General features: G+C 36.0%; 1 protein-coding gene across 8 annotated transcripts in view; it reads right to left on the reverse strand.

The window, feature by feature from the left end:
* Positions 1-1,493: 1,493 nt before the first annotated feature.
* The window catches only part of TRPM7 (transient receptor potential cation channel subfamily M member 7), a 121,660-nt gene continuing 95,191 nt past the window's right edge, over positions 1,494-27,962 (reverse strand). For 3 of the 8 annotated variants that reach the window (XM_073800985.1, XM_073800986.1, XM_073800984.1), the window contains 13 exons: positions 26,062-26,158; positions 23,679-23,749; positions 20,406-20,440; positions 18,446-18,471; positions 16,900-16,950; positions 16,748-16,813; positions 15,841-16,124; positions 15,633-15,715; positions 15,078-15,283; positions 11,688-11,739; positions 11,480-11,586; positions 4,834-4,985; positions 1,494-2,981 (listed from right to left, as the gene is read on the reverse strand). In XM_073800985.1, the coding sequence (XP_073657086.1) occupies positions 2,976-2,981; positions 4,834-4,985; positions 11,480-11,586; positions 11,688-11,739; positions 15,078-15,283; positions 15,633-15,715; positions 15,841-16,124; positions 16,748-16,813; positions 16,900-16,950; positions 18,446-18,471; positions 20,406-20,440; positions 23,679-23,749; positions 26,062-26,158 (1,236 nt within the window). In that variant the 3' untranslated portion in view covers positions 1,494-2,975. The other 5 variants (XM_019929411.3, XM_019929395.3, XM_019929427.3 and 2 more) reach the window with 5 other exon arrangements.

Below are 27,962 nucleotides of genomic sequence, written 5' to 3' on the forward strand. Positions count from 1 at the left end.
CATCAGAAAATCTACAAACAACAAATGCTGGAGAGGGTGTGGAGAAAAGGGAACCCTCTTGCACTGATGGTGGGAATGTAAATTCATACAGCCACTAGGGAGAACAGTATGGAGGTTCCTTAAAAAACTAAAAATAGAATTACCATATGATCCAGCAATCCCACTACTGGGCATATACCTAGAGAAAACCATAGATCAAAAAGACACATACACCCCAATGTTCATTGCAGCACTATTTACAATAGCTAGGTCATGGAAGCAACCTAAATGCCCATCGACAGATGAATGGATAAAGAAGATGTGGTACCTATATACAATGGAATATTACTCAGCCATAAAAAAGAATGAAATTGAGTCATTTGTTGCAACGTGGATGGATCTAGGGATTTTCACACAGAGTGAAGTAAGTCAGAAAGAGAAAAACAAATATCATATATTAACGCATGTATGTGGAAGCTAGAAAAATGGTATGGATGAACCAGTTTGCAGGGCACAAGTTGAGACACAGATGTAGAGAACAAACGTACGGACATCAACGGGGGAAAACCGTGGTGGGGTGCGGATCATGGTGTGCTGAATTGGGCGATTGGGATTGACATGTATACACTGATGTGTATAAAATTGATGACTAATAAGAACTTACAGAATAAAAAAACAAACAAAAAAGCCTATCTGCCTGTGTTCAAATTCTAGTGCTGCTACTTACTAAGTATAAGAATCTGAGGAAAGTTACTTTACCTAATGCTGTGATCTTCTAATCAGCATCACAGATAATAATAACACCTATTTCATAAAGGATTAAAAGGGTTAATGTATGTAAAGTACTTAGAATAGTACATGACACATATTAAGTACTAAATAAGTGTTTAACTACTATTATTATTATTTGTTTTTAAATTAATTAATTTTATTTATTTTTGGCTGCGTTTAGTCTTCCTTGCTGTGTGCGTGCTTTCTCCAGTTGCGGCGAGCGGGGGCTACCCTTCATTGTGGTGTGCGGGCTTCTCATTGCGGTGGCTTCTCTTGTTGCGGAGCACGGGCTCTAGGCATGTGGGCGTCCGTAGTTGTGGCTCGCGGGCTCTAGAGTGCAGGCTCAGTAGTTGCGGCTCACGGGCTTCGTTGCTCCGCGGCATGTGGGAACTTCCCGGACCAGGGCTTGAACCCACGTCCGTTGCATTGGCAGGCAGATTCTTAACCACTGAGCCACCAGGGAAGCCCTCAACTACTATTATTATCATGTGAAAATAATCAACAAAATATTAAATATCAGTAGACAATTCATATCCCTCTTTTCTGACATAACAAGAAACAGATCCAAAAATAAATAACTAAAAACACAGTAGGAAATCAAGATCACTTTAAACACTGTACAGGACAGGAGATCAAAATGCACAGGCATACAATTGGTTCATTTGAAAAGAACCTGATATTCTGAAAAAAAATTAACAGTGAAAATATTAATTTTTCAGAATGATTATACTCAGTAAAACATCTTTAAACAAGAATAAATTTATTTAATTTCTTTTAAAGATTTAATGACATACAAAATGTATATAGTATAATATCTTTAATACATTTTTTCTTTCCCCCCATCAATATTAAACACTATTTGAACAGCTTATCTCTTTTTCCCTTGTCTGTATCTATGAGATACACTACTGAATACAAATAAGATTTACACCGCTCCCTCCCAAATAAAAATTAAAATTAGTACCTAGGGGAAAAAAAAAGAAAGAAAAATAGTCAAAGCACAGTACTTCAGACAGATTGAAAGCTTTTCTTGTTGTTGAGTATTCAACAATATCTGGGGCAGTTAAATTACATTTTATTGGCATAAAGTTGCATTGCAATCTCCCAACATCACAAAATGATAATCCAATTCAATTTCTTAAGTACCACAAACAATATTCATGTTCAGATGTTCCTACACAATTTTAAATATATGCAAGAATTCATGTTTACATTCTGATTTGATATACTTGGTCAATAAAATCTTTTGAGAAGTATGTAACTTCCAAGTTGTAACTATAGTAGATATAGATAAGAAAAAAGCACTTTAACTTTTCTCACAGGGTAACTTCTCTTGGACAGTGAGTTAAGTTTCTCCTTTGATATATTTAGGTTATACCAGTCTACCATGGCTTTCTTCTACTTAACAATGTTTAAAAAAAAAACAAAACACTAATACTTTGCACAATTTGGGCTCTATTTAACGAAAAAACTGGCTCTACCTTTTAAATAGGAGCCTAACCCTGATTCATAAGGTCCCTCTTAGAAAATGGTTTTCTGCTTGGGCTTTCTATATCCCTGTAGATCTAGAATTGTAACAAGCCATCTCCTTTCCCATGAGATGGGAAACAACAAGCATCCAGCTGGGCACTAGTGACATCATCACTGAACACACTGAAACACACTGAGGAAGACACCTGACTGCCATTTAACCAAAAGACTGGGTGATTTCTTCATTTTGCTAGCTGAATGGCAGTAAACCAGCTGCCAATAAAATCTGCACGGACACCTAACTTTGGTTAATGGTATTGCACCACATGAAGAGAGGGTATTACCCTCATCAGAACAAAGTCAAATGAAATCCTCTGTTAAAAAGAGCCCTTTAAAAAGTTATAAATACTAATTTTTCTTTACTTTTAAAATTTAACAGCTGCCAGCTGTATTGTATAGGGAGTTCCCCACTAATTTAATCAGGTCAAAAGAATATTGACCTTTTAAATGTGCCAGTTCAGCATATTCAATTAGCACACGCTTTTCTTTATTACCAAACAGTTCCCTCCTAAATGAAAAGTGACAGTAACATTTTTGTGAGATGTAGGCAAAACCAATGATTCAGTAATATTATAACATCAGACGAATAGAATTAGTTGATTCTGATTCTTTGGTGGAATTTCCAGGCTGAAGAGTCAAATCAGAAGGCTCATCCTGAGGAAATATAATTTTGTCAGGTGTATAGTCATTCCTCTTCAGATCTATATTCATGACCCCCAACAAAAAAAGAAAAAAAGAGTATTGCTTAGAAACAAAAAATTAAGAACATTTTCTAAATCAATTTCCCTCTAAACATGCCAGATCTATTTTCTACAAGGTTGTTATAAATTCAAAAGTCACAAAATTTATACACATAAAAATGAAATCATTCAACAAATAATTATTACACTCCGACCATGAGTCAGTAACTCATGTAAGTGTAGAAATGCAGCAGTGAACAAGGCAGGTAAGGTCCCTGTTCTCATGGAGCTTATATTCTTGTAGGTGAAGAAAAACAAATAGAAAAATGACAATTATAAGTAGTAGCAAGTGCTTTGAAGAAAATAGTGTGATGAGGGTCAGGTGGGAGACGGTATGAGGTGATTCTTTTAGTTAGGGCTGGGCAGAAAAGCCACAGGAGGTAACATATAAGACCTGAATACTAAGAAATGACCTATCAAAGTCCCAGGAAGAGTACTCTATGCAGAGAAAGTTAACTGCAGACTGCAAAAAGGAAATGGACTTCGTGTGTTCCAAGAATGGCAAGAAGCAGCATGGCTTGCATGTAGTGAATGAAGGAAAGACTAAGAGAAAATGAGGTCAAACAATCATTAACGGTCAGCAGTTGTCAAACTACAGCCTGTGCGCCAAATCTGGCCTACTTGTTTTTGTAAATAGTTTTACTGGAATGCAACCATAGAAATTTGTTTACAGATTGTCTATGGCTGTTTTTGTACTACAATGAGAGAGTTGGGTAGCTGTGACACAGGCCATATGGCCCACAAAGCCTAAAATGTATACTTCCTTTGTTTGCCTTTTACAGAAAAGTTTGCTGACCTCTGATTCATGGTTTGCAAACTAAGTATAGATTACGGTGAAAACCCACTGGAAGGTATTAAGAAGTCTTAAGGGAGGAATGTAATCAAATTTGTTTAAAATGACCATTCCAATCGTCACATGAAGTCATGTTAGAGGGCTACTGGTAAGAATCCAGGAAACAAAATGGTGGCAATGATGATGAAGAGAAATTGATAAATTCTACGGAGATTTCAGAATTTGAGCAGACAGAATTTGACAGATTGGTTATGAAAAGTAAGAGAACAGGGCTTCCCTGGTGGCGCAGTGGTTGAGAGTCCGCCTGCCGATGCAGGGGGCGTGGGTTCACGCCCCGGTCCGGGAGGATCCCATGTGCCGCGGAGTGGCTGGGCCCGTGAGCTGTGGCCGGGCCTGTGAGCTGTGGCCGCTGGGCCTGCGCGTCCGGAGCCTGTGCTCCGCGGCGGGAGAGACTGTGACAGTGAGAGGCCCGCGTACCGCAAAAAAAAAAACAAACAAACAGAAAGTAAGAGAACAAAGGAACTGGCTAGCTTTTACGTTTTGAGCCTGAGCAACTGGGTAACCATTAATGAGACAGGGAAGCAGAATTTCGTGGGTAGGGGTGGAAAATGAAAGTCAAGAGTTCTGGAGTGAAAGTGTTACTTAAAAGTAATTCAAGTAGCAATGTAGGAAACTCAATATAGAAACAGGAGCTCAGGAAAGAAGTTAGTCTTCAATTAAATTTGGTACTATCAGGATGTAGACTGCCTTTATAGCTATGGGATAGGATGAACTCAGGGAGTAATAGACATATATGACAATGGTTGCAGAACTGGAAAACAATGCAGTAGTATCAAATTTATACTTTATAAACAAACCATAGTCGTGTATATACCCTTATACTTTTATCTCCATGTAAAATAGAACACTCAGAATATGAACTGTTAATTTTAATTTCAGTAATAGTCTATATTCAATGATCCAAATACATATTTGCTACAGTATGAACAATTTTTTTTTTGCGATATGCGGGCCTCTCACTGTTGTGGCCTCTCCTGTTGCGGAGCACAGGCTCCGGACGCGCAGGCTCAGCGGCCATGGCTCACGGGCCCAGACGCTCCGCAGCATGTGGGATCTTCCCGGACTGGGGCACGAACCCGTGTCTCCTGCATCGGCAGGCGGACTCTCAACCACTGCGTGACAAGGGAAGCCCCAGTATGAACAATTTTTGATAAACTTTAAATTCAAGACTTTGCCAGTAAGGCCTTAGGGAATGCAAATTAATTTGTAGCTGAAGTGTACACAAAGAACAATGGACAGAAACACAATTATAATTCAAACACAATTATAATTCAATTCACAATTATAATGCTGTTAACTAATGGTGTAACCATGGGCAAATCATGTAAACTCTTATTTTATGTTCTGTAAAACGATGGACTTGGACTGGGTTGCTTTTAAGGTCCCTTCCAAGCTGTAAAATCCTTTAAATGACAATTTAAAAAACAGATATGCTATTAAATATTGCATTGTATCAAAACCAAATAAAAATTATATCTGGGCTGCCTGTTAAATTCATCATTGTGTGTTCTACTTCTGGCTTAAATGGACTAAGCATATTTCATCCTCTCTCTCTCTCTCACTGATTACAAATAAAAACTGATTACAAGTAAAAACATGATACATAAAGCAACTATCTCAGATTTCTGAAAAGTAACAGCAGACATATAGGAGAAGGAAATCAGAACTTGAAGAACGATTTATATGGTGGTGAGCTTCCTGTTTTTTTCCCATCTCTTATTTCTGGACTTAGACTTGAAAATAGCTCAATCATAGAAACATACAGTGAGCATGGACACAAAAAGCTCCAAGACCTTCTGGCCACAGGATAAGGAAGGAGGACCCTGTGGGATGGAAAATGTTGAGGGGAATTCCCTCTTTTTAATTATTCTTTTTGCTCTTCTGCCCTTTACCTAAGCCCTGGTCATGAAGAGGCATTCCTACAGTGGTGGCAGTTGGGCAAGAACCTACAACTCCAAGAGAAAACCCTTCTCTCTGACCAGAAGAACTGAGAATATGTACCTCTATGATCCAAAAAGTATTATTTTCAGCACCAGAAACAGACCTAATTGCAGAATGTGTGTGACAGCACAGGGATGCCAAAATCCTGGCTTTCTAGTCAGTGTACCAAAAAAAAAAAAAAAAAAAAAAAAGGAAAGAAGAGGCCCCCAGGAGTCACAAAGTTTGGAAGAAATCATGGAGAGGAGGAAAATGGAGAGAGAGATACCCTAAATTTATGTATGAAATCCCAGACTCAGGCTTGAGTGGCACATATATGGAAAGACGGCATAGCATAGGCTTTGAGAACTAAACTATGGTGCAGACCTTCACTTGTGTCCCAGACTTGCCCTTGTTTGACACACATGTGAAAGAGACCTGGTTAATAATGCAAAGCCTTTAAAAACTAAACTGACAGTAGAGGGACAGCCACACAGAAAACAGACTGGGACTTGTGAACTGAATTTAACTGAGTTGATTGCCTACTAACACCAAAAATCTCAAGGATTCAAAATTCAAAATTCTCTATAGAGGATTTTTAATAAGACCTCAAAAATCTTATAATATTCAAAATATCCAGGACACATTCTAAAATTACTAGAGATACAACAAACGGGAACATTTCAAAGATTCTCAAAGAAAATCTTTGAATTCTCAAAGATTCTCAAAGAAAAATTCTTGAAAGAAAAAGAATCTTTCAAAAGATTCTCAAAGAAAACCAAGAGAATCCAATCCCAAGGTTACTCAGATGGTAGAATAATTAAAAGACTTTAAACTACTAGAACCATACTCCATGACGCAGGACAAACAGACTTGAAATGAAAGGAAAAGTAAGTTTTCAGCAGAGAAATAATCAGTATAAAAAGACCAACAGGAAATTATAGTACTGAAAAATATAACTGAAATAAAAAATTCAGTGTATGAGCTTAATAGCAGAATGAAGAAATAAAGAATGAGGAGTCAGTGAATTTGTGTGTAGATCAATAGAAATTATCCAATCTGAACTAAAGAAAAAAATTAATTTTTAAGGAAGTAATCAGAGCCACAAGTTCCTGGGTGACAATATCAAAAGGTCTAACATTCTTTTTATGAGAGTCCAGAAAGAGAAGAGATTGATGCGGACAAATATTTGATGAACTAAGAGCTAAAAACTCCCCAAATGTGATAAAAGTCATAAATTGGCAAATTCAAGAAGCTTAGTAAAACTGAAACAGGATAAACTCAGAGAAAGCTACAACTAGACATAACTGCTAACTACAGTTAACATAACCACAGAATCAAACTGCTCAAAACCAAAGATAAAGAATAAATCTTGAAAGAAGATAGATTATAATGATACATTATGTATAAGGGAAGAACAATTCAAATGACTGGAGTTTTCATCATAAATAACAGAGGCTAGAAGACAGCAGAACATTTTTTAAGTGCTGAAAGAAAGAAATGTCAAGCTAAAATTCTAGATCCAGTGAAAATACCCTTCAGGAATGAAAGCGAAATACATTCTTAGGTAAGGGGAACTAAGATCAACCACTAAAAGAACTAAACATAAAGATAAAACAGAATACTAAAACAGAGCAAGGGCTGTGGGGTGTGTGGGGGAGAAAACAACAAAAAAACCAAACCAGAGACATCAAACAGAAAACAATAAAACAGCAAATCAAAATCTAACCATATCAATAATTACATTAAATGTAAAGGGTCTAAAACAGCTATTGTAAGATGGAAATGGTTAGATTTTAAAACACAAACCTAGGAACTAACTATACGCTGTCTACAAGAAAACCACTTTAAATAGAATTAATATATACAGGTAAAAAGAATGGGAAAAGATACCTGATGAAACCACTAATCACAAGCTATGTTAATATCAGACAAAGCAGACTTTAGAACAAGGAGAATTACCATGGCATTAATTTAATAAAAATTAAATCACCAAGAAGTCATAACAACTGTAAATCTGTATGTATCTAAGAGCAAAGCTTCAAAATACATGCAGGAAAAATTGATAGAACTGAAAGCAAAGCAGATAAATCAACAATTATACTTAGAGACCTTTCTTCTAAGTAATAAATAGAATAGACAGAAAATCAGCAAGGATATTAAAAACCAGAACAACACTATCAAAAAACTTTCCTTCATTGGGACTTCCCTGGTGGCCCAGTGGTTAAGAATCCACCTGACAATGCAAGGGACATGGGTTTGAGCCCTGGTCTGAGAAGATCTCACAGGCCGCAGAGCAACTAAGCCCGTGTACCACCACTGCTGAATCTGCGCTCTAGAGCCTGTGAGCTACAACTACTGAGCCTGCGTACTGCACCTACTGAAGCCCGCGCACCTAGAGCCCCTGCTCTACAAGAGAAGCCACCACAATGAGAAGCCCGCACACCGCAATTTAGAGTAGCCCCCACTCGCCACAACTAGAGAAAGCCCGTGCATAGCAATGAAGACTCAATGCAGCCAAAAATAAACAAACAAAAAAGACACCTGTAATTAATCGATAGGTCAAAGAAGAAATCTCAAAGGAAATAAGAAATATTTAAAAAATAAAACTAAAACATACCAAAAAAAATTTTTTTTAAATACCAAAATTTGTGGGATGCAGCTAACACAATGCTTAGACGAAAATTTACAGCACTAAAATGTTTTGTTAGAGAAAAAGTCTCAAATGAATATTTTAAATTTTTACCTAACAAACTAGAGAAAAAACAAACTAAACCCAAAGCAATCAGAAACATGGAAATAACAGAGAATAAATCAATGAAACTGACAACAGAAAATAGAGTAAAACAATGAAAACAAAAAGTGGTTCTTTGAAAGTATCAATAAAACTGATACACCTTAGCCACACTGACCAAAAAAACAAAAAGCACAAATTACCCTAATGAAAGATGGGATTCACCACAGACCCCCCCACAGACAAAAAAAAATAAGATGATAGTATCATTGACTCTATGTCCATAAGTTTGACAATTTAAATAAAATGAAGACAAATATTGTATGATCTCACTTATACATGGAACCTAAAAAAACAAACTCACAGAAACAGATGACTTGTGGTTACCAGAGGTAGAGGGGTGAGGGGAGGGAGAACTGGAGGAAGGTGGTCAAAAGGTACAAATTTCCGGGCTTCCCTGGTGGCGCAGTGGTTGAGAGTCCGCCTGCTGATGCAGGGGACACGGGTTCGTGCCCCGGTCTGGGAAGATCCCACATGCCACGGAGTGGCTGGGCCCATGAGCCATGGCTGCTGAGCCTGCGCGTCCGGAGCCTGTGCTCCGCAATGGGAGAGGCCACAACAGGGAGAGGCCCACGTACCGCAAAAAAAAAAAAAAAGTACAAACTTCCAGTTATAAGATAAATAAGTACTACGGACGTAATGTACAACATGGTGACTACAGCTAACACTGTTGTATGATATACAGGAAAGCTGTTAAGAGAGTAAATACTAAGAGTTATCGTGAGGAAAAGCTTTTTTTTTCTTTCTTTTTATTCTATCTATACAAGAAGATGGATGTTAGCTTAATCTAGTGTGGTAATCATTTCACAATATATATAAATCAAACCATCATGCTATCCACTCTAAACTTATAGATATGTATATCAATTATTTCTCAATGAAAGTGGAAAAAAAAAATAAAATGGACCAATTCCCCGAAAGACACAAACTACTAAAACTCACTCAAGAAACTGACATCTATTTTAAAAAACTAAAAATTAAAAAGCATCTGACAAAACTTCAGACTGAGATGGTTTTGCTAGACAATTCTATCAAACATTTGAAGTTGGGATAATATCAATTCTATACAATCTATTCCCCAAAACAAAAGAGGTATAAACACTTAAAACTTATTTTTAAGGTCAGTATTATCCTGACACCAAACAAGACAAAGACAGTACAAGGAAAAAAACCCCATAGACCAATATTCTTCATGAACACAGATATAAAAATCGTCAACAAATATTAGAAAATTGAACCCAACAACACATAAAAAAGATAATATACCGTGACAGGGACTTCCCTGGTGGCGCAGTGGTGAAGACTCTGCACTCCCAATGCAGGGGATCCGGGTTCAATCCCTGGTCAGGGAACTAGATCCCACATGCATGCTGCAACTAAGAGTTCACATGCCGAAACTAAGGAGCCCGTGAGCTGCAACTAAGAAGCCTGCCTGCCACAACAAAGACCCAGCACAACAACAACAACAAAAATATATATATTATAATAATATAATATTATATATAATAATATTTTATATATATATATATATATATATATATACATATATAAAAAAATATACCATGACAAAGTGGAGTTTGTCCTCGGAATACAAGACTGGCTCAACGTTTAAAAAGTCAATCAATGTAATTCGATGTAATACTAACCAGTTGAAGAAAAACCAAATGATCATACAAATAGATGCAGAAAAGACATCTGACAAATTCAGTGAACATTTAGGATAAGTGTCTTCAAGAAATGAGGCATGGAAGATTAGTCTACTCTCACTACTCCTATTCAACATTGTACTTGAATTCCTTGCCATTACAAAAAGTCAAGAAAAAGAAATAAAAGGCATATAGATTGGAAAGGAGGTAATAAAACTGTCTCTATTGTCTACCCAGAAAATTCCAAGGAATTTACAAACAATAAACAAGAACCAAACAAACAAAAACCTCCTAGAAGTGAGTTTAGCAAGAACACAGAATACAAGGTCAATATACAAAAATAAATAATTTCTGTATCTATTAATAATGAACAATTTTTAAAAATTTACAGATAGTAGTATTAACATGCTTACTATGTGCCTGTCACTGTTCTAAGTACGTCACAAATACCAACTAATTTAATCCTCAAACAAACAAAAAACAACAAACCTCTATGATGTAGGTATTCTCTGAGGCCCTGGAGTCTGGCTCCCAGGTCCAAGCTCTTAACTACTACTATATTATCGGTCATAATGAGAGGGACTTTTAAAAATACAGCTCAAGGATGAGTGCCAGGCACCTGTAATTTTGAAAAAGTTCCACAGGGGATTCTGACACACACCAAAGGGTGAGAACAACTGGTTTGTGATACAACTTATGATTCAATAATAACTTGTAATTCTTCGAATATAAGATGAAGTTACTATCGTGAGAGACTGTATCTTCAGTTCCTCTTCCAGTTTCACAGGATACTCTTTTCCCAACTCTTTTCCAGGCTAACTTGAAAGTCTATTCATCCTTCAGTTTTAGGCAAATCTGTTAGTTCCCCAGGTAGCATTCCCTGACTTCTAAGTTTGTGTTAGGTGATCTGCTTACCTGTTCTATTTTTTCTCCTTGGCATTTATGATAGTCCTATAATTCTCTGTTAATCTTGTCAGTATCCAAGACCTGGGTAAACTCCACCGAGTGCAGGGACCATGTTTGTCTTGTTCACTGTGCATTGTTAATACCTAACACAATTCCTGGCATCCAGCAGACACATAATAAATATGTATTAAGTGAATGGACTTTGTGTTTTTATAAGTAATAAATGAAAGCACAGATCCACTTATAACCAAAAATATGTATTTATGCTTCTGGCCTTATGAAGTTCTGTAGTAATTAACTTTGCTAACAATTTATATATTATACTGATTAAGAAAATGCTTACCTGGAAGTTTAAGCTTTCTACAGCAAGAATTACAGTGATGTTTTGCTCTGAAGTTTTTTATTGCATCTTCTCCTAGGTTTGCTGGGCCAAAAACCATATCACAGGATCTGTGGAATTGGTAGTTAAAAGAAAAAGTCAGTTAATGAAAATAGAAATGTAGAATTTGAAATTACAAAAATGTCTTAATGAAATTATTAAAACTTATTACCTCTTTTCTTCTGCCTTTATCACAGATGGGTCAGTCAAATTTTCACCCACACCTTTATATGTATATATTAAAAAGACAATTTTATTATATAATTGATATAAATACATAAGTATAATAAAAAGTCACAAGAGATTCTACAGCATCATCAACCATTACATGATGTTAAATTATTCAAAAGAGGATAGGTTTTTCACTCTTGATATTTCATAACTTGACTTATGACCTCAACATTGCACTAGGAACAAACACAGTTCCTTTGACATGAACAACAGTTAAATGTCAGAATAGGTAGGTAGGCATGTAATCTCCTGGTGACACCAGTTTCTGATGCAACAAGGCCAAGCTGGAAGTAAATATCTCCTTATTTACAATTTGCCCTTGTTTCACCTTAGTTAGCGAAGAACAATTAGGTACATGAAGGCATGATCTGTAAGTCATTTTACAAGTCTTTTGGATTTTTTAAAATCACAGGCTAATTACATTTTCTTGCAAAAGATTTAGATTACATAAAGAGTAAGATTGTGAACATCTTCCTTCACCTCCAGCCCTCTCCAGAGGTGTTAAAAGTGTGGTTAAATCTTTTCAGTCTCATCTATTCATTCGTATAAAGAACAACTACTGATATTTGAATAATCATAAAATATTTAACCCATTAGAATGAAACCTAATAAAACGGGTAGAATTTCACAATAGGAAAAGCTAGAATTAACACATGAGTCTAATTTCTACTCAGATTGGCAAAAATTAAGTAAATATTCAGTAATGAAGAGATGGCGAAGAAATGGGCGCAGTGATGAGTGCTCACAGTGCTGAGTATGAATTCACATAACCTTTTGGAAAAGTAACCTGGCCGTTGCTATTGAAATTGTACTCATCTCTAAAACTAAAAATAGGATGACTGTCTCATAATAGAGGATGTAAATCATGCTATGCCTCCATACTACAGCTGTTAAAAGGAATGCCTCAGATTTATCAATAATGATCCAATCATCAGAAAATCTACAAACGACAAATGCTGGGGAGGGTGTGGAGAAAAGGAACCCTCTTCCACTATTGGTGGGAATGTTAATTGATACAGTCACTATGGAGAACAATATGGAGGTTCCTTAAAGAACTAAAAATAGAATTACCATATGATCCAGCAATCCCACTGCTGGGCATATACCCAGAGAAAATCATAAATCAAAAAGACACATTCACCACAATGTTCATTGCAGCACTATTTACAATAGCCGGGTAATGGGAGCAACCTAAATGCACACAGACAGACGAATGGATAAAGATGTGGTACATATATAAAATGGAATGTTACTCAGCCATAAAAAGGAATGAAATTCGGTCATTTGTACAGGCGTCGATGGACCTAGAGACTGTCATACAGAGTGAAGTAAGACAGAAAGAGAAAAAGAAATATTGCATATTAATGCATATATGTGGAACCAAGAAAAATGGAACAGATGAACTGGTTTGCAGGGCAGAAATAGAGACACAGATGTAGAGAACAAACGTATGGACACCAAGGGGGGAAAGCCGTGGGGGGGTAGTGCTGGGATGAATTGGGAGTTTGGGATTGACTTATATACACCCATATGTATAAAATCGATAACCAGAAAGAACCTGCTGTATAATAATAAAATAAAAAATTAAAAAAAAAAAAAAAAAAAAAAAAAATTAAAAAAAAAAAAAAAAAAAAAAAAAAATAATGATCCAGAAGATGGCCATCATGTATTATTAGGTAGAAAAAAAAAAAAGTGAAATACACACACACACATACATATATATAGCATGATCCCAGCTGAAGGAAAATCACAACACAAAATGATTAAAAGTAAGTTTAAAAATTTGTAATTTGTCTTCACAAAGGTAGAGGAACAGTAAAGATGGGAACATTTTGTTCTTTATATTTCTATATTGTTTAACTTGTTTGTAGTAACTGTCTAAAATATTTCTATGAAAAAAATGGCTCCATGAACACATTAATTTTGTAGAGAACATCACTATTACTCTGCTTGTTAAAAATAACTGCCATCTTTTAATTAACAGTTTGGCCTCACTTCCTAGGCATATTTGAAGATGATGGACTAGCCCGTCTAATAATATACATCAGAAATTTCACTATATATATCACTTAATCATTTATGTAAAATGATGAATTTACTGAAAAAAGGATAGCTATTTTTACAAAGATTTTCTTTCTTGAGTTGGTATTGAAAATCAATACCAACTGTTTGCTTTTCAACAAATTGTTTATATTTGGGAGTATCTATATAATGAAAGAAGTCATCAAGTGATAAATATTCTAAACAATTGTTTTTATGTGATTGGAAATCTGGTCTTTGTTGACATTTGAAATTAAAGCTGCTCTTTAGGGGCAAAAAAAAAATGGAACCTATAATGTGAAAGTGCCATCCAGGAAGAGCTGGCAATTTGCTCAATTTCATTTTTCTTTGACCCTGCTGTGAAGCTGCATAAATATTACTCTAAGCAAATCATTGCTCTCTCCTAGTCATAATTTCTTTTTTTTCTCCCTTTTACATGTATGAAGGAATCTGTCTACAAAGATGGCTATGCTCAGTTTTCCCCTCCTTGTTTACATGCTGCTCTACCTTCCAAGTGCTTGAATCTATTCTCTACCTCTTAAATCTGAGCTGTCCTTATAACTTACCTTGACCGGTAAAATGTGGCAGAAGGGATATGGGCCCATTCTGGTCCTAACCTAAGAGTTTCTGCTTTCTCTCTGGAGGAAGCCAGCTGTCATGTAAGAAGTCTAATTACCTGAAACTACCATGCTACAAAAAGTCCAAGCTACCCAGCCATGTGGAAAAATCACTTTGTGGTGAACTGAGGAATTCAGCTGTCTTGAACAGAGACCTAAGACATTTGGCTCCAGTCAAGCTGTCCAAACTAGTCTCCAGCCATTCAAACCCTCCAAGGGGACAGTAGAGATGAGCCATCCCCAAATTCCTTAACCAAAGAAGTGTAAGCAAGCAAAATGGCTGTTTTAATCCACTATTAGGTAGTTTAGTTCACAGTAATAGATAACATAAACACCAGGAACAATACAGATAGTTGTTATTGTTTTAAAGAAATGGTCTTTATACTTTTAAAGAAATTAAGGCTACAGATCTATGAGTGGAATAGGGGATTTCACATGATTTTGCTTATTAAAACATCTGTATTACCTAAATAACAATTAAGATAGCATCTCACTCTTCAGGGCCCTGACAGCTATATACTATGGCTGTTATTGACTTGCTTTTTTAACAGCTTCTGCTGACCTAAGATTTTACCTATCCATAAATTAGCAGATTTCTGTATATTGCTCATAACACATGAATAGATGAGAACCTAATGCATAATTCCCTTTTAGCAATATTTTAATAAATTTACCTTGTAAATCAAGTACCAGTAACTCCCCTCTTGTATATTCATAAGTCCAATGGCTAAAGGCTAGCATGATCTCTTCCAGTGTATTTGTTGGAATAATCTCATCACCATTATTGTTGTTGTATTTTCTAAATTCTCCAGTCATACATTCTTCCACAGCGAACCACTGTCCTGCTGAATGGCAATACAGCAGGAAAACTTCAAGGAACCTTATGAAAAACAGTTATAGATATTACTAATAGTTTTTTTTTATGATAAACAACCGAATGACAATTTTTATTGATTTAATCTTAACCAATACACAATCTATGCCATATATAATTCTTTCAGCTCTGCAACCACCTACACTTATTCTCATTTTTCAACTCAAGTTCAGTGCCCTCAGAAAGGTTCCTGCTCAATTTAGTCATTTTATCCTATACTAGTAGTTTTCTTAATAAAATTCTAACCCATCTTTAAAATGGGTAAATAATGAAATATTCAGCATCAATAATGAAGGTCAAAAGAGAATGCTATCCACATAACACTAAAAGATCTCAAAAATTTTAAGAGATTTACCTTGGAGAATATGGTATGGATTTGGGTTTCATTTGGTTGAAGGCAAATGTGAGCTTTTGTGCTGCTCTCTGTTGTTGAATTTCCTACAGAACAGAAAAAAGAAACCCTCATTCAACACTGAAATTAAGATTACTTGATTTATCATACTTTAGAAGTGAAAACATGAAGCTCGAATAATGCTTCACTGTATGCATTCACTAGCACTTACTCTAAGACAAAGATGCAGAACTGTATCTTCTTTATAAATACTTGACCATGTATTAACCACCTCAGGAAGAAAAGATTTGATAATATAAAGATGTCCTGATTTGAGGATATCATGTTCTGACCAAGTACACTGTACTTTGACAGCTCTTCGTAAACCTCCTCCCATCTCCTCTTTACTTAAAAACTCTATTTTGGCACAGAGGCCTAGCTGTGACCACGAAGACATGCTGTTATTCAGTATGTTGGGAGAACTCTCTTCCAAGCGATACACTGTGACAGGCTCACCTGCAACATGAATAGACATATTTTAAGGTCAAAGTATGACTCTGAAAATCACAAGGTAGAAATTGGCAGGTATCTTTGGTTAAGATTAAGTGAGGAATAGAATACGAGATGGACCAAGTTGTAGTTTTATAAAAGAAGTTGAAGTTTAAGGGCAAGAAATACTCAGAAACCAAGGATCTAATATCTCTAAATTCACCTGTATTTGGTAATAATAAGCATTTTTGAAATCATGAATATTTTCGAGAAAAACTTTTAGAAAGCAATTAGACGTCTAAACACTTCTAAACTTTTTAACAGGAGGTTAGATCTGTTCCACAAACCCTGTGATATCAATTTATTAATGCTTTCATTGCTAAACTACGGATCAAGAGCTTTTCTGAATTAAAATACACCACTGCTTCCGATATGCCAGAAAGAGAGAAAATCAATACTTCTGATGCTTCCTTCAGTTTAAACATACCTGAATCTTGTAGTAATCAGACTGATTAAAATTTATATGAAATTAACAATTCTTAATGTGATCCTTCCTCTTTCTGTCACCACCCATGTTCTATATTACAGTTAAAACCACATGTTAATTAAGGGTTTATTTTCCCTCTTATTTCTTTACTTTTTGGATTTACCTCTTGGAGGCACAGGTGTAAATGGAATGCTCTGGGATAATCTCATCAAGTTATTTCTTTCCACAGCTGCATAAAAATGAGAGAGAAATAATGAAATCCCTAAAAGCTCAAAGAACTACTAAATTTTGTTTTTAATATTTACTATTACTAACCTGAGTAATAGTAATTTGTATCCATAACTGGTTTAAATGGAGAAGCAAGACCTAAAATGGTAAATAAACAAATGAGACCCTTTTAAAAGTACTAATGCAGCATAAATTTTTGTTCAAGCATTCTCATTTAATCATCCCAAGTTTCCTTCATGTAAGCTCTGTTCACAAAAACAGAAAAAAACAAGTAATAAATTATGTCCATCATGTGCTTTATTACCCTACTTCATTATGCCAGATTAGTGGTTAACTGTGTAGTATGACACCTGGAAGGGAAAAAGCACATGATGGTTCACACTCTCCTGTTATAAACTGCATTCTTCCCTTATTCCCTACTCAAAAAGAAAAGTGTCAGACCTTTGGGGTGTGGGGCTGTAGCCCTGTAACCATTTTAATGGGTTGACCATGAGAAGATATAAAATAACAAAAAAGCCCCTCTTCCATCTCTAAGTATATCTGAGGACTTTACTTTTTTTAATTTTTTTATTGAGGTATAGTTGATTTACAATGTTGTGTTAGTTTCTGTGAGGACTTCACTTTTTTTTTTTTTTTTTTTGCAGTACGCAGGCCTCTCACTGTTGTGGCCTCTCCCACTGCGGAGCACAGGCTCCAGACGCGCAGGCCCAGCAGCCATGGCTCACGGGCCCAGCCGCTCCACGGCATGTGGGATCTTCCTGGACCGGGACACGAACTCTTGTCCCCTGCCATCGGCAGGCGGACTCTCAACCACTGCACCACCAGGGAAGCTCAGGACTTCACTTTTTTATTTTTTGGCCACGCCGTGCAGTTTGCAGGATCTCAGTTCCCCAAACAGGGATTGAACCTGGGGCCATGGCAGTGAAATCCTGGAATCCTAACCACTAGGCCACCAGGGAACTCCCGAGGACTTCACTTTTTAACTGTACTGAGAAAGATGGAGAATAAATTGAACCAGGAGAATAAATTGAACCTGCTACGTGTTAAGTTTCTAGAATATAAATGAAAAAGAACCTATCGTCTTGCAGAAGAAGAAAGCTAGTTAACAGTTGTATCATTGTGTGAGAAGTATAAAATATAGTGTGTGTGTGTGTATGTGTGTATGTGTGTGCATGTGTATGTGTGTTCTCACACATGCACACAATACAGGACTGTAGAGGAGGGGTACCAAATGTCTCCTGGTTGAAGAAAGGTTGAAGGATATCTCAGAGGAAGAGGGCTTTGTGAGTGCAAGGTCAAGGGGGTCAAGAATACCTCCTGCTCAGGTTTCACTTAGCTGACTGAAAAAGTACCATTCACTAACACACGGAATATAAGGGAAGAAGCAACCTGGGTAGCAAGGATAAAGGGGAGTGGGGAGACTTTTGTAAAACGATCATCATTCACACGGTGAGTTCTTGTATTTGTGAAACACTTATAATGAAGAGAAACAAGCTGAAGGGAGAACTTTCTACTACCTTGGCTTTTTCAAATATGAAGTCTAAAATTTCTTCCTTAGGACAATGTAGTATTTGCTAAAGTATATCATATACAATCCTCAGTTTTTCGCATTAAATCTACCACACAGACTCACCATTCAACGTTCCTTCTTCAGATGGCCTAAAGAAACAACAAAAAATATAAGTTACAATTTTAGTAACTTAAAATTAGTTTTGGCTACCACAAAATTTTTTATTTTATGAAGTTACTGTTATTTAATATAACATTATCAAAGGAATTCTGAGATTCAGATTCACTTTTGTTTGAATATTTGCCACTTCCCTTAAGCTTGTACCAAATTCATACACGGATATGTATAAATCCATATGCATATACTTTATCAACAACTTTTACCTCCAATTTATGCCTACATAAATATTACTAGTAGTTTGATGCCAAACTGAAGGTTCAGTACTAATACAGTAAAATATTCCATGACTCCTCTATTTGTGGAGATTCATTCCAGTACTTTAATAATGCCTTGAAATGACTTTGCAGGATTCTAAAAATACTTCAACAGAACTGATGGGCAAAGAACAGAGAGAACAGCAATTGTATATCATTTTGCAAAATTCAATTGCTAATGTTGAAAAAAATTTTTTTCCAATGTGAATATGTTTATTTATAACAACATATACTGGTACCAAGTGTAGGTTCTATTAATCCCAAAGATTCCAGTGCAAATTAGAGACAAGTGTAGTGGAAAGGAAAGGGGAATGGGAATCAAGAAAAATAGATTAGAAGCTTAGCTCTCCCATTATACAGTTATGTGGCCTTGCTCAGGACTAGAAGAACTAGATCTAGAAAGAACCACTTGAGCAGGAGACATTGGTAATCTCTTTCTAGCTCTTACATTCTATCTGATCCTAATATTTCCCGTTGGCTTTCACCTTAGTAACATCAATATTTCCTATAGGAAATACTTTGACCCTAGCATCAGCCCTTTGTCTACTGCTGATAAACCACTGTTAGCACATCCAAAGAGTACTGACCAACTCCACCTTTCTGGGTACTTCTATGGGTCAGCATTCTGTAACTCAAAGTTCTCTTGTTAGCCGAATTAACATCAACTTTAAGTACTGATTCTGCATTTCCATCCTACAGTTCTACTTATAAAAGACATTATTCTCTGAAGAGGTCTGATTATAAATAGATTTTCCAAATGCCATTCAGGGCCAGGATACCTCCACAATTTGAACAACTGCATACCCACATAGCACCTGGTTTATTCTCTTCTCCATATATTCACATCTATTTCTGATACAGAGAAGGAAATAGGGAAAACACTATATATGATAAATTCCCTCAAATTGGCCTCCCTTCTCAAGCAGTTCACATTGGAGAGTAACTTTACCATGCTTCTAGTATCAAATGGGTGTCAAAACAAGATTACTTTTTTAATTACTCTTTTTTAATGTCCTTTGGAATCCTAAAATACTAATTTCGAGGCTGGAAAACAGAGATTATCTTTGATTCTTCTTTATCGTTATGTTTAATCTGTACTGAAAATTTTCACTTTCTGGGGATGACTACTTGTAAGATTGCCTTTTGTTTCTACTTTTGGTTCTGGATTATCACATCAGCTTTCCCGTGGAGCTTCCTGTATGCAGGCTTTCTAATGTACACTGTGTATTACTGCTCTAATTATCAAAGTGCTTCCCCAAAGCAGAAGAAAGGCTTGTTGATTAGAACGATGGGCAGAGAAATTATTAGCTAAACTGTCAAACTAAGTTGTTGAACAAGTTTATTCAAAAGCAAGTTGGAAACAGGACTAAATAATAAAATCATAACTGTATCATTATAATGAAAATTTTATTTGAGTTGTGGCTATAATATGACTAATGTAACTATATAAAATCATAAATTAAAATATATACATTAACTTATAATAAATGATTCCCTAATCTCTTCTATGTAAAGACAGGAGATCACAAAATAAACAATCAGCAATAATTTCAAGAAGTGTTAAAAAAGATGATGCAAAGAGCAGGAAAAAAACAACATTCAATACCTATGATACTTTTCACACTAACGATGAGAAAAGGCTTACTTACATTTCTCTATTTGATGGTCTATCTTGTAGCCAATCCTTTAGTCAGAAACAAACACAAACAGAAAGTTAAAGAAAAAAGTCTCTAGATAAAGCATAACTGTTTATCTGTTTTGTATCCTACATGTTTGATGAATGAAGGGTTGAAAAGTTAATATGAATTTGTTTTATACAACTGAATAAAATAAAAAACTGGTATAAAAGCTACCATAAGGCCATTCCACAAAGTAGAATAAACAATTTCATGAGTGTTATTTCCTACAACATAACTGTAATTGTCTGCTGACAATTTTATTTTCTTAAAATACATATTTGTTTCTATGACTCTAAAAAAAAATATGTGCCTGGTGCCAAAACACATCAAAGTATAAAGATAAAAATTAAAATCATGCAAACTGTGACAAAGAAATCACTAATAACAGGCATATTTCATTGAAGCCCTTTTGTTTGTGTACGTGGTGGGCTTTATTCTGCAGTTTTATAATTATTTTTCTAGGTGTGGATTTATTTTTACCTCCCCACTTTGGGACTTATGCTTCCTGAATTTGAATCTTCATATATTTCATCAATTTGGAAAATTCTAAGTCATTTATAATCTCTTCAAATTGTCTACTCTCTCAAGGCCAATTTAGAGGTATTTTTCCATCTCTTTACGCTTAACACATTTTCCACCTAATTATAATTCTATGTTACATTGTGGTCCAATTTAGCAAAATTCTCCATTCAGCTGTGCCCAATCTGTTATTTTAACCCCCACCGAGATTTTTTTTTTTAATTAACTTATTTTATTTTTGGCTGCTTTGGGTCTTTGTTGCTACGTGTGGGCTTTTATCTAGTTGTGGCAAGCAGGGACTACTCTTTGTTGCGGTGCGCGGGCTTCTCATTGCGGTGGCTTCTCTTGTTGAGGAGCACGGGCTCTAGGCACGCAGGCTCAGTATTTGTGGCACACAGGCTTAGCTGCTCCACGGCATGTGAGATCTTCCTGGACCAGGGCTCGAACCCATGTCCCCTGCATTGGCAAGCAAATTCTCAACCACTGCGCCACCACGGAAACCCCTGAGATTTTTTATTTTTTCCCAAATTTTCCAGTATTTCTGAGTAATATCTTTTCTTTTTTAGAAATATTTATAATACTTTTTAATGGCTTTAATCAGACTTATAATCTGTAACCAATAATTCTACTATCTCAAGTTGTCAGAGATCTAATATGTTTGTATAAGCTGGCTCCCACAAGTTTTGTAATTTAGCATCGTGAGGTCATCTTCAATGGAACCTTATTTGTAGCAAAACTGTGCAGCTTAGGTTCAGGATGAGTCCTTCAAGAAAGGAGGATTTGTTACTGTGAAACTCTGCGTTCACTAAACACCCTTCCCACTGAAATAATTTTTTTAATAAAATGATTTTTAATAATACAATCTATCTCCTTATAGCACACTGTAAGTTAATATGGTTAATATGTTCTTTTTTTCTTTTCTTCAGGCTTCTAAAATGTTTTAATAAGAATGGGCATCTGGGGGACTTCCCTGGTGGTCCAGAGGTTAAGAATGCGCCTTCCAATGCAGGGGATGCGGATTCGATCCCTGGTCAGGGAACTAAGATCCCACATGCCACAGGGCAACTAAGCCCAAGTGCCGCAACTACTGAGCCCGCACGCTGCAATGAAGATCCCGCGTGCCTCAACTAAGACCCAACGCAGCCAAATAAATACATAAATATTTTTTAAAAAAAAAAAAAGAAGAGAAAAAGAATGGGCATCTGGGACAACCGGCAGGCGAGTGAGCAGGGCAAACTGGGATCACTGGGCGGCTGGAACTCCTTGCTGGACCCGATCCTCCTGGTGAGCATTTCTCCGCTCAGGGTCATAGACTGCAGACTGGGCAACACTTTTCTCAAATGTTCCTGGGCAAGGTACGACTGCCAGGGAGGGGATGGATTCCTCACTCCCCATGCTGGGCCGGTTGTGGGCACTGGAATTCACTTCCAAGATTCACTGCTGGCTGGCCTCAGCTGGTGCGAGTGTCGAAAAATTTTTCCCATCATCTTCAGTAAACATTGCAACCTTTGTGCATGCGTGAAGAAAGTTTCCTCTCCCCCAACCCCCTTGCTGTCGCCACAACAAAGGAACATGCATAAATGAGATGAATAAAAATACAGTAATATTTTTTTAAAAAAAAGAATGGGCATCTGATGGACTTAGAAGATCCTCTTGTTTCCTTTCTGCATTAGATGATGGAAATGAGTGAAACAATAGCAGCAGCAGGTCAAAGGCTTCTAACAGGATAAGATAAAAAAAAAAAAAACCTGGTGTACAAATACACTGACTGGAATATCCAAGGGGTTTCCCTTTCAGTTTATCACAGAAATGAATCCACATCCCATTCGCACACTGAACCACTTATAGTGCCCAGTTCTATGCACAACCTGGGATTTCTCCCCTGCCTGCTCTGGCAGCTTCCTGGAATCTTCTCCATCACCTTTTCTTGCCCCACCTGGGGCTGATAACACCTGGTTGAATGACTTCTTTGTCTTCTGAAGAACCTCCAGGCTCTCATGGTTGCCTTGCTTGCCAGGGTGGGAGCAAGCAAGAGGGTGTGAGTACATGTGTAGCGTTCAGTCCAGGGGGATGGGGCCAAGTTAATATGTTCTTGATGATCCAGGATCATAATTATGAGCACTAATTTCTATACTTGACTAGAAAGGAGCAACTGTTTTTGCTTTCTCCCAAGCTATTTGTCTTGGTTGCCAAAGTCTGCTTTTAAAGAGTGTTTGTAAAATCAAATATTACTCCAGTTGGCTGGGAATAATTTCATATCATTAGCTTCAATTCAAACAGAGATTCCTACCTTTCTTTCTTCTGCATACATTTTTCTTTAATAATTCCTGACTATTCACTACAGGAAGAAACTCTTTTCCATAACTGCTACTATGCACTGAGGTCAGTTTTCTAATGTTAAAAATTTTTTGAAAGCTAGATATAATCTCAGATAAAATATCACCATCTTTTAGCTCTTATCTAATAAATAATTTTTTTTTTTTTGCGATACGCGGGCCTCTCACTCTTGTGGCCTCTCCCGTTGCGGAGCACAGGCTCTGGACGCGCAGGCTCAGCAGCCATGGCTCACGGGCCCAGCCGCTCTGTGGCATGTGGGATCTTCCCGGACCGGGGCACAAACCCGTGTCCCTTGCATCGGCAGGCGAACTCTCAACGACTGCGCCACCAAGGAAGCCCTAAATAAGTATTTTTAAATACGCATATGTTTAATTGAAATGTACAAACCGGTAGTAAAGCTGCTTTGGAATCTACTTCATGACTGTCTTCTATAGATGGCCTTCTACTGTTACTTTCCACTAAAAGAAAATTTAAAAAAATAAAAAAGTTATACAAGTAAAACAAATTTTTTTTAATACCAACTAACCAAACACAAAGTGTTTCGAGGCATAATATAACTTACCTAAGATAACTTATCCTCTCCCCAACACTGATGAATGTAAGAGTTATATGAGTCTCACGGGTCTCTTGACAGGATATCAAAATTATTCAATTTATTTTTGTGAAAAGGCAATATGAAATAAAAGAGTATGGGAAAAAAAGTGTCTTGCTCTTCCTCTGTTCCCAAATTTCTTGTGTATCCTTCCAAAGATATTTTGTGTTTCTATATATACCCCTGAATCTTCTTTTTTAACATAAATGCTAGTATAATATATATATCCTCAGGTTTTTTGTTGTTGGTTTTTTAAATTTAAGCTTGGAGATCTTTCAGTATCAGTACACAGAGGATTTCTCTATTCTACTTTGATATTATGCTGAACTTCATACAATGGATATACAATATTTAACCAAACTCCTATTGATGGACATTTGGCCTGACTTCAATCTCTTGCTGTAACAATGTTGCAATTAATAATCTTAAACATCATTTTACAGTAATGGAAAAAAAATAGTTCATCTTTCCCCCCATTTAAGATGCCACTTTTGTCACATTTTGCTTGTTTATGCTAAACAAACTTTAGAATTAAGCCTATTTTCCAAAAAAAGTGAGGATGTTAAATTTTAAATTAATTTAGAATTTACAACCTCATGATACAATAAAGGAAAACCTCAGAAAGAACAGTGAAGAGAAATCTTAGAACGAAAGAATGAACGGTGAAAGGAAATCTTAGAACATTCCAGGTATAGAGGGCAAAAAGAGCAGATTGAGATATATTAGGGGACTCTGGGCAAAAGTTTTTCAAGATGATGAAACTGAATATTTTGAAAAAATTTATTCAAAGAGCAGAGAATCCAGTGTTGATCTAACCAAAATCATGACATAACTACACTGGTGGGACAGGGTAAAGACATCTGTGCATGCATGTGGGCTAGGGAATAGAGAGGGGTGGGGACGGCGGTAGGGAAGAGCTCAATCCTTGTCTTCTTTAAGTGGGAGGCCAATAGATACTGCCTAAAACTGAAATACGAGGATATAAAATTACAGGCATCCTAACTTTAGAAATAATATCCATGTTATCCAAAAATAGTGAGTTTTATTTCTTCCCTCCTAACCCTTCTACCATTTATTTTTCTTCCTTTTCTTCTTTGGCTAAAATGTTAAATAGAATCCTTGTCTTGTTCTCCTTCTGGGGTGTTCAATATTTCACTATGAAGTATGGTATCCGTGGCAAGTTTTTGTTAGATACCCTTTATTCAGATTAAGGACACTCCATTCTATACTTACTTTGCTAGGAGTTTTAATCATGAATGGATGTTGAATTTCATCAAATTCAGCCTTTTCTGCAGCTATTAAGATAACCATATGATTTTCTTCTTTAATTTGTTACTATCATGCCTTATATTTTTGAATGTTAAACTAATTTGCACTCCTGGAATAAACCCAACTTGAAGAGAATAAAAGGAGAAATGATGGTGAGGGGAATAAGGAAGTACTGCTTTTCTTAAGGAACCTTATAAAGATTAAATGTACATAACTGAAAAGTTAGATAACAATAAATTTATACGCATATAACTATGATCCCAAAAAAGCATGATATGGAAACATCTCCAGATCATTCAACTTTTTAAATGAAAAATTAAAGGTGCAGGACAACATGTATGGTATGCTACCTTTTGTGTAAAAGATGAACAAGTAAAAAAGACTACTGTCATATATGACTACATAAGCATGAAACTAGAGAAAAAACAAAAATAACAGTGGTTACACATGGGGTTGGTGTGAGACTGAGACTGATTTTCAAAGTGCTTGTGTGTGTGTGTGTGTGTGTGTGTGTGTGTGTGTGTATTTTAATTTTGAACCAAATAAATGTATTAATTATTTTTAAAGGTTAAAGCAGAAAAATAAGTTGATTAAATGACTATACAGATTAAAATACAACCGATTCATTTGTAAAAAAGTCAGCATATTTGTAAAAAGTGAGTCTTTGCCTTTCATCTTTTAAGTCTAAACAATCTGTTGAAAAATATTAGAATGTTCAGATTATGTATTATTCAAGGTTAAGAACAACAATGATGGACCAGAATCTTCATTTTCTTACTTCTGCAACATTCACTGCTCAAGCGTGTGACATACATAAAATACATTTAAAGTTTAATGATGTCCATAAAATACCTGTAAAGCTTAAATGAGTATATTTGTTAGCATAATTCATGAAGTCAAAATACTCACCTTGCTCTGAATGAAGAGGAACAGAAGTTTTGTGACACTCAGTAAATCCAGCATGAGAACTCACATGTTTCAGAGTGTTTTCAGAAGGAATATCATTCTGCATATTATACATATACACAATTTTAAAACAATTGAACTAAATTTCAAATCATTGCTCTAAGTAGTATAAGAGCCTCTGGATCTATTTAGCTCAATATGCTTTAATCTACCTGGACTCCAAGGGGTATATTACAAATTACAGTTATTTTCTTCAATGTCAATTTCAAAAACTGCCATCAAAACACCTTACTTGCTTATTGTTCATAAATCCATCTGAATGAGTTCTTTTTCATAGCAATACAAGTTCATTTAAAAAATTGGAGGAAAATAGGAAACTGTAGGGAAAATAATAAAACATTTATCAATTCACCTTAAAAAGAAAAAAACTATTTTACACTAAAATTGAAACAGCAATACTTTCTTCTTTGGAGAGTAAAAAAGTGGAGGGGAAATTTATTTTGGGGAGTTTTGGTAGCTTTCTTATTGCTTTGTATAAGCTATTTGTATAACAAAGATCTATCTGGTCATTATTTGTCAAATTTCAATTTTTTTCATATTTGTTTTATCTATGCTTTTATATTTTTAGGTACTCATCTCTTTTCATCCTTCCCTTAATATTTGTTCTAAAAGCCCTCCTGGCTTTACTGACTTAATATTTCTATTTTCTTAAGTTTGTTTATACTTTGAATTTTTATATTTAAATCCAGAATTCATCTGAGCTTATGAAGCGATATGAAACAGACGTTTCCTAATTTCTACCCAGTTGTCCAATCTGTGTGTTTACTGACAAAGCATTCCTTTTCTCATCAATTTCTAATCCAACTCTTATTAAATTTGTATTTGTAGAAGGGTTATTTTGGAGTCACCAAAATGTTTCACTAAATATTCATGTTTCAATTATACCACTTGTATCGATATTTTAGAATCTAACAACTAATTCTCCCCCATTTTCTTCTTTTTACCTATTCGTTTTTCCAGATGAACTAACGAAATTCATTAAACTAATGCAGAAGATCTGATACCTTCACCCTGTTTTTTTTTTCAGCTATACACAGGTCATACTACTATGTAACTTTAAAATATTTCCAAACCTCTACCACCGCTCAGAAACAATGAGTTTTAAAATGTTACTACCACAATAAGCTATTACTTTCATTAAATAAATTTAACTTAAACGTCTCAAGAAAATTAAGTTTTTCTACCTTTGATGTTTCACATTCTTCACATTACAGCTGATTTATTGATATATAGCCAAGCAAAAAGTGCTAACCTTTTTCCTATTGTCACAAAGCAACTCTGATTTCCTTTCTGATTTTAGTTGTTCCTTTTGGAACCAGTTCTAGCTATTTCTTGATTGTTTTACTTAAGTATTTTCCTTGATATATACTCTTTGATACAATGACACATCAATTTCATAGAACCGTCTTTGATAGAAATTCTAGTGTGGGACTGATGAGTGGGCTTCAAGGTATTTGTAAAACTCTATACTTTAAAAGAAAAAAGTTTGGGGCTTCCCTGGTGGCGCAGTGGTTGAGGGTCCGCCTGCCGATGCAGGGGGCGCGGGTTCGTGCCCCGGTCCGGGAGGATCCCGCGTGCCGCGGAGCAGCTGGGCCTGTGAACCATGGCTGCTGAGCCTGCGTGTTCGGAGCCTGTGCTCTGCAGCGGGAGAGGCCACAGCACTGAGAGGCCCGCGTACCAAAAAAAGAAAAAAGTTTGTATATGTGCATTTGCCTGGGAAGGTGGTCTGTAGTTTTCATTAAATTTTCAAAGGGATGTATAACCCACAAATGTTCAAGAACTCAAAACCTCTAACCGTCATGAGCTAGAGCTCATTATTCTATTATTACAGTTCTTTTCCTCTA

The sequence above is a fragment of the Tursiops truncatus genome, chromosome 2 (genome assembly GCF_011762595.2).
Source record: "Tursiops truncatus isolate mTurTru1 chromosome 2, mTurTru1.mat.Y, whole genome shotgun sequence".
Lineage (NCBI taxonomy): Eukaryota > Metazoa > Chordata > Mammalia > Artiodactyla > Delphinidae > Tursiops > Tursiops truncatus.